At 37.2% G+C, this 8431-nt stretch overlaps 1 protein-coding gene across 2 annotated transcripts in view; it reads left to right on the top strand.

Moving 5' to 3' along the window:
- Positions 1–4129: 4129 nt before the first annotated feature.
- Positions 4130–8431, top strand: part of LOC108266029 (dedicator of cytokinesis protein 3) — an 86600-nt gene continuing 82298 nt past the window's right edge. For both annotated transcript variants that reach the window (XM_017468971.3, XM_017468970.3), the window contains exon 1: positions 4130–6520. In XM_017468971.3, coding sequence (XP_017324460.2) covers positions 6484–6520 — 37 coding nt within the window. In that variant the 5' untranslated portion in view covers positions 4130–6483. The remainder of the gene's footprint in view (positions 6521–8431) is intronic.

Below are 8431 nucleotides of genomic sequence, written 5' to 3'. Positions count from 1 at the left end.
ATGATCCTCAAACCTTTTGGGAGAATGTTCTGTGGACTGATGAGACAAAAGTGGAACTGTTTGGAAGATAGGTGTCCTGTTACATCTGGCATAAATCAAACACAGAATTCCACAAAAAGGTCATCGTACCTACAGACAAGCATGGTGGTGGAACTGTAATAGTGTGGGGATGCTTTGCTGCTTCAGGGCCTGGGCAACTTGCAATAATTGAGGGAAACATGAATTCGACTTTATACCAGAAAATCCTAAAGGAGAATGTCTGGTCTTCAGTACATAAGTTGAAACTCGAGTGCAACTGGATTATGCAGCAAAACACTCAGTATGTTTACATGGACAACAATAATCCAATATTAAACCGATTAAGACAATACTCTGATTAAGAAGCTACCATGTAAACAGGAATTTTTAATTACTTTAATCCGATTAAGGTCATTCTCGAAGTAAACACAAATCGAATTAAGACATGTGGAGTACTCCTGTTTTAGTTGCATTATCAACGTGCGTTACAGACATGCAGTGCTCAACCATTTTACGGCAAACAAGAGAGCATGGCTGCATCCGAAACTGCGTATTTACCTACTACAGGCCTATAGTAGGCGAAATACATGTATCTCGGCTACTATATAGTAGGTAAGTATGCGGTTTGGGACGCAGTCCATGGCTTCAAGCAGTTGTCTATTTGCACGTACAGCATGACAAATAATTAACCTCACTTGAAGTGTTCATACAAATTTAAAATAAAAACACCCAAAACTGTATACAGTATCATAATGAAGACGAACTGTATGCCGATATGTGAAATTCTGGAGGGAACGTTGGACGGCGTGGCACGGTGACATAATGACGTGTACCATTAATCGATCTATTTTCTATAACATGGAAAAAAAAAAAAAAAAACATGAAAGGAGTATTCTAAAAGCGACTCATGTATACACCTTTAATCAAAATATTGTCTTACTCAGATTAGGGTCAATAATTAGATTACTGCTGTACATGTAAACATAGTCAATGATCCAAAGAATAGGAGTAAGTGAATGACTGATCTCCAGTTATCGGAAGCGTTTGGTTGCAGTTATAAAACTGTATTGTGCGTTTATTCAGGTTGCCTTTGTTTTATGTTGTATTTCATTTGAAGATCTAAAATTATTTAGTATGAGATATACACAAAAACAGTAGAAAACACTACCTTTTGACAGCACTGTATTTAAATGGTTAAATGTAGACTTGTTCTGGTATTGTATAAAACTGTATAAAATTGTATTGATTTCCTCAATTTAGTCCGTTGCGATAAGGGTGTGAAGATTTCTACATGTAATTTGCATGACATCATAAATTTTTAGGTACTTTTTCTTATAGCTATGGTGAAACAATAGAACAGTAAATTACTACTAAAATTTGCATACTGAGCCTCACTCTTTCATTAAGGTATGCATATGGAAAAGTCTCGTCTGTTTTCTTAAAATATTTTTCCGATGTGTGGCTATGTCTAAATAACCCATTCCAGGATATTTGAGTTTAAAAAATAATAATAAATAAAGCTAACAATATAAATATTACAATATATATGACTGAGGCAAATATTAAACAGGATATTCCTCATGAAAACTGTCAACTACAGGAAAGATTTCACACATAGGCTACTCTATTTCATCTAGTGGAACAATTTCCTGCACGTGTAAATTTATTTATATTTTTCAACAGTATATTTTTCCATGGCATCTTATCTCCTCTTTGGCAACAATAATTTCAAAAGGGACAGTATAAAAGCAGAGTTTAATCACATCAGTCAGGTTACTGATATCATGCCTACTACTGAATTTGCTCCTATTTCTGCCTGCACAATGTGGTCTGAAATTGTGTGTAAGCGAGCAGTGCCAGATGGATTTCACACATGCTTTTCTGCAATCCAACTGATGTTCCAGCAGTCAGCCTCCCTCCACTGCATGATACAGTGGATATTATACTCACACAAAAGTAATTGGTAATCATTTATGACAGCTTTATCATATTTATTATTATTATCCTGTAAAATTATATTTGATTTATCATGTCAGAACTTTTTCCACCCTCAATATGAAATTACAACATATAACAATTACATGGAAACCAATCAGAAACATTTTGGGAAAAATTGGAAAAATAAGAAAAACTTTGAATAAGTGTGCACACCTTTTTATAATTAGGGATGTGACCAGACCTGAATCAAACAAAATCTGTGGGGTGAACCAAAGCAGGCTGTGCACAGGAGATGCCCATACAGTTTGATGGATCTAGAATGTTTTTCAAGAAAGAGTGGGAAAATATTGCCAAGACTAGATGTGCCACAGACTCTTACCCAAAAAGACTGAGTGATGTAATAAAATGAAGAGGTATTAATCAAACAAAGTATTAGTTTAGGGGTGTGCACACTTAGGCAGGTTTCACTCTTATTGTATATGTTTTAATTTCATATTGAGGGTGGAAAAAGTACTAACATGATTTATCTTAGTTAAAAAAAATTTTCTTCACAAACACTCGCCATTTTTATCAGTGGTGTGTAGACTTTTTATATCCACTATATAATGGCCAAGTATTAATCATAGCCCTTGGGTGCCGAAATAAATCTCTAAGTTGGAATTGTAGATATGAAGCTCTGATCATAGCTTGAAAAAAATAATGAGCCCGTCCAGTTAGAATGAAATGCTCATTTACTGGCCTCCTGCTCCTCAACTGAGTCACTGGCTACTTGCTGGGAAGGCCTTTGTCTATACCATTAAATCAGCCTGGTCTCCATCCTTCTGCCCACCCATTTGTTTTCTTGTCAGAGTTAATCTTGAATGATTACAAGTGTTCTCTTTATATATTTTCACTTGAACACTGCTGATGAGTCATCATGGCTATGGCATGTTTAAAAGGCTTTTCTTAGAGCATCTCAGAAGTGTTAGTTGAAGCTGCTGTTAAGGCACCACAGTGATTGCCCTTGTATGTGTGGATTTCTGGTAAAATCTTTGGATACATTCTTGTTTATTAAATGTTTTGTTTAATCAGCTGGCTATGATAGATGCAAGGGCTAAAATTTTAAATCTATAAATAGCTCGACAGTGAAAATATTAGGGTTGAGTAATGTATTATATCACAAGCTCTCATCGATAGCAAACTGAGAATCATGTAGGGCAAACCATTTTATGCACACTTAAAGGCAGAGAGGCAGCTCCATATGTTAATTGGAAATCAACTCTGTAATGTCCTGTTGGCTTCATGACATGTTTCCTCTGAATACCAAACACTCAAATGCTAAATTTGTTTTTGTCTTCTGTTTTTTTGTTTGTTTGTTTGTTTGTTTTTTGTGTAATTTGTACTTTGATTGGGCAGTGCTTAGTCTAACTTTTCTCCTCCAAAGGCATTTTGTGGAGGAAAATGATGACAGTAAATAATCCACCTTGGTCGAATTAATTACACATGCACCTGTATTTCACATGAGCCTTCTCAATCACTGCGGATGATGTTTTATAGATCTAAGGATTTTATGGATTTATAGCTTTTATTTTATGGAAGGTTATTTCTTAATCATCTGAATAGCTGACAGTAGGTTTAATATTATGTGGCATTTAAACCATTTTAAGATGCAAGTGGGAGGCAGATTATTTTTAATGATCCATATTCACCCACAATATACAATTAAATTTCCCCCCTTAACTTCACAATTTCATTTGTTTCCCCCACCAGATTCTGCTTTACCATTAGTTTAATAGTTACCGTAATTTTTTCTATTTAAGGATAATTTAAGTATGAGATTAATATTGTACTGGATTATAGTAAGTAACATACTTCAAGCCTTTTAATGTCACTGAACATTAAGTCTGGACTATATGACAGTTATCAAAAAGGGAACAGATGTTCAAAAAAGGAAAGGAAACCAATCGATAACAAAGAACTAGAAATTTCTTAAATGTTATTACATCTCTGTGTCCTAGATAGTCTGCTGATGTGATGTTGGGTCTGAACAGAAGACTATTTTTGTCCACCAAAAAATATAACATATGGTGGAAACTGGGTGTAGCTGCTCATTTTCCAGCATGACTTAATTTCTTACATTTTCAAAGACAGGGGGAATTAATGGAGCATACAGTAGCTCTCCTTTTTTTTTTTTTTTTTTTTTTTTGTAAATAAGGAAATCAATAGTTACTGTACTTAGGTAAAAGCTGATGCTCAGAGGCAATAGTGAATAACAGTTGAAATGATCTGTTAGGTATCTAACAAATTTTCCATTATTGTTATTGTTAAAATCATATGTACACAGAATGCCGTTTCATTTTATGATGTTTGGTACCAGCAGCTAATTATCTATTTTGTTAGCGTTGAGAGAAAAATAATGTACCCAGAGATCCCTTTAACTGTAAAATTAATTACATAGACTCCTTCAGTACAGGCTGGTTTCATGAATATTTTTTAAATGTGTACAATATTTTGTCTATTTATTGGCACCACAGAGCTTTCTGGTCCTGAAATTTCTATTGACAGAACACATTGGGCACAATTAGACATTGTTTATAGACCAGTTTGTTTTTGATTAATTGAAGCTGATTTATTTTTATTATCCTGGTCAAAGTCGTAGAGGATCTCGAACCAGTCTTGGGAACACTAGGCATAAGGCAGGAATACACCCTGGTTGGAAGCACACATTTACAACTAGGGGCAATTTAGAGTCACCAATCCACCTACTGCCATGTTTTTAGGATGTGGGACGAAACCAGAGTACCCAGAGGAAACCCACTACGGCACAGGAAAACATGCAAGCTCCAAAATTAAGTAAGCTGGGCTCAGGATCTAACACCAATAGAAATCTTCACAGAATTTGCAATATTTTTACTGGTTATAATGGAAATTGCATTGGGTTTAATTGAAACTGTAATGTTTCCTGTGGGTCTCTACTGGTAATTTGTTGCCTTCTATTTGTGGCATGTTATGTCTCCTGTACTCCATTAAGGGCCAACAATAGTAACAGTAATGGTTTTAATGGTTAGCTGATGGTTTGTAGTGGAAACCATTAGAATTTTTTGATGGGTTCTATTGTTTTTTTCTTTAGAAGGGTGGGAACAATGCTACCTGCTGCAGTCAAATCTGCTAGTAACTAATTGAGCTAACTGAGCTTAGAATTTACCCTGTGCTTCAGGGGTTTCCTCTGGGTACTCCGGTTTCCTCCCCCAGTCCAAAGACATGCATTGTAGGCTGATTGGCATCTCCAAATTGTCCGTAATGTGTGAATGAGTGTGTGAATGTGTGTGCCCTGCTATGGGTTGGCACACCATTCAGGGTGTCCCCTGGCTTGTGCCCTGATTCCCCTGGGATAGGTTCCAGGCTCCCCGCTACCCTGTGTAGGACATGTGTTACAGAAAATGGATGGATGGATGGAGCTAACAACTCAATAATAAACTTTGATAATGGTGGATTGTTTAGTCCTAAACATTTTTTTTTTTTTTAAATCACAGACCCCCTGGCTATACTTCCCAGATCCACTGCTGTAGAGAGCCTGACTCACAGCATATAGCTCCCTAATCTCAGCTGTCAAAAAACCGGAAGTTTAAAAAAAAATTGAAGGGAAACTAATCAATAGTGCCAGAAATTTGTACTGAATGCTCTGGATAGCCTGCAGATATTGTTGGGTCTGAAGAGAAGACTAATTTTGTCCCTCAAAGAAAATTAAGGTGGAGACTTTTAGCTGTTTGGCTCATCGTGAGGCGATTGCATTTCTATTCGGTGACTTCACCGACCATATTAATGTGAATTAAGGATGTCAAACCATGTTTTATTCTTTTCTGCGCCCTTGGAATTGTGAAGCGTTGACTCGGGAATATTTTAGAAGGCGTCATGTGACGGTTGTGAAGATGGCGCAGCGTAATCATATCTCTCACATCCCCTCAGAACGAGGAGACTAATTTACTGTACAGCGCGGCACTTCAGGAAGCAGAGCTCAAAGCAGCAACTGGCACGCGACAGGGTTTTAGCGGTTACACGTGACGAGACGCGCGTGCAGGATCGAACATTGCTAAATAAATAAATTAGCTGAGGCCAGCGGCTCGCTCGCTCCCAGATACTGCAGCAAATAACAGCGAAGATCAGATTTCCGCTCATTCCCTCCTGCCTGGAGAGACTCAGGGCTCTGCATCACACACTGTAGATGGTGTCTCCTTCTTCATGTTTTCCTTTTTTTTTTTTTTTTCTTTTCGTTTTTTTGCTTGAGGGAAGAAGCTATGGTGGTATGACAGTATGCGGAACGGAACGAAGAATAAATTTTTGTAATGCTTCTTGTTTTTCCCATCTGTAAATAGTTAACATGTAGTCGTTAGTACATTTAGTTCTACATGTAGTGCCTGAGTAACACGCTACGTTGCTCAGACCTTCATCTTGAGCAGAGCATCCTCCCACGATACCGGCGAAATGGAGCTTGCTTTCCAGGCGATTTAAATCATATTTCTCTTTCTCTCGCTCTCTTTTTGGGAAATAATGTGGATTCCAACTGAAGATGAAAAATTCGGAGTCGGTGAGTAATACACCCGCGCGCTTCTCTCTGTCTTCTCCTGCATATTTATTGACATAGAATGACACGTAGCTCTCGCCTATGCAACAATTTGCTCTTCCTTCAAGAAGTGCCTAGCGTGAGTTGATAAAGACTAATGGCTCGTCTGATAACCGAATTACCAAATTTGAAATGTTTAATAATGCTCAAATAATCTCTCTATAAATTTTATTTTATTTATTTTTTTTTATTTTATTTTATTTTTTTTACAGAAAACAAGCCGTTTCTGAGAAGTGACTGGAGCTATGATGTGGACTAATTAGGCTGTTTACGTTGACGGTCATGCTTGTTGATATAGAAAATATAAAACGTTATGGAATGTTGACTTTAAAAAAATCCTTTATTTTTCCTTCCCACACAAACGTCGTACACGACTATTATAATCTTATTCACGCAGTAGCATGGGATAAAAAATGTCTTCCTGTAGCCGCAGAGGGGCGCTGCATGCTCGCGCGCGGTCTAACAGGTGCGCGAGAGGGCGTTTCTTCACAATGAATCTTGTCTATAAGACAAGCTGTAGAAAACTGGGCTACACACGCTAGCTATACACTACTGTAATTAATGGCAACCCTGTTGAAAAAAACCCCCAGCTTTCTATGAAAAGCTACAAGCATCCAAAACACAGGCTGAGATAGAAACTATTTATGAATTACTGCTACAGTTTTAATAAAATAACCTAACAATTAGAAAATCTCAAACATTAGAAAATTTAGAAAATCACAAAATCTCAAACATAAAAAAACCCAGCTTAGTCAAGGAAGAAGGAAACTGGAAAATAATTTACCAGATTGAAACGATGGCCTTCCTGACCAGCTTGTGTGTTCTGGCAGCTGGTCAGCCCAAGATGTATTTTCAACAGTGCCGTAACTCGTTCATTCATCCTGTAATACTCAGCTGCTATGGATCCAGAGCTTGTTCTGGGAATACTGGGTGTGAATACATCCTGGACAGGAATGCCAGTCCATTGCAGAGCATCACACACACACGCACATACTTTCACACATTCATTCACACCTATTTAGCATAGCCTATCGACCTTTCAGCATGTTTTTAGACAATGGGAGGAAACCAAAGATTGGTTGGTTGTGAGTGCATGTTTTGTTTTTTGTTTTTGTAATCAGAGGCATCACAGCAGGGGAAATAGTGCAACTGATTATCCAGGGCTCCTAGTTGGAAATTCCCCTTAAGAGGCCAAATCAGTTTTTATACTCGAGATGGGATGGGGACCCACAGAGACTGCAATTTTCCAGGGACCAGAAATTTGATCACGCCTCCCAAATGTGTCCAACTGCATGGTTGAGCTAGTTTAGTAGATGCCGTTATGCACTTTAATTACCTTTAGAGGTTGGACAGTACTCCTACGGTCTTCCAACAACCAGAGACCTCTGCAAGTGTATAATTATAAAGCAAGTGCGGTGCTGTAGTGCAGCGTAACTAACAACGTTGGGCTAATGGCATTTGGGATTCCAATCAGAGAATTACATGTGTGGATTATTAGTGCACATTACAAATCAGCAAGACATAGTAAAATTGGAAGTATGCTATTGTGTTACTGTCAAAGTACTATGTTCTGCTGTATATATCTCTTGAAACATATATCTCAGTAATTGTAATATTATAGTAAAGATTATTCGATTATACAATATGTGTACTGACAATCTACTAAATAGTACTATCAAAAAATATAATAAATGCAAAAGTAAATGGATAAATGTAGGTGCAAGTCTGGAAATAGCTTCATCTTTAAAGTATTAACTTACCTATCTTAGATATGTTACACATCTTCTCTTACATATATCTCTTTTTTCATCCACCTAAATAGGACATATCATGTTGTCTTTTATCTACTTACTGTGTGTGTGTGTGTGTGTGTGA

This window comes from Ictalurus punctatus, chromosome 5 (genome assembly GCF_001660625.3).
Source record: "Ictalurus punctatus breed USDA103 chromosome 5, Coco_2.0, whole genome shotgun sequence".
In the NCBI taxonomy this organism is placed as follows: domain Eukaryota; kingdom Metazoa; phylum Chordata; class Actinopteri; order Siluriformes; family Ictaluridae; genus Ictalurus; species Ictalurus punctatus.
Note: the sequence above shows the minus strand (reverse complement) of the source record. Positions and strands in the feature narration are given on the sequence as shown.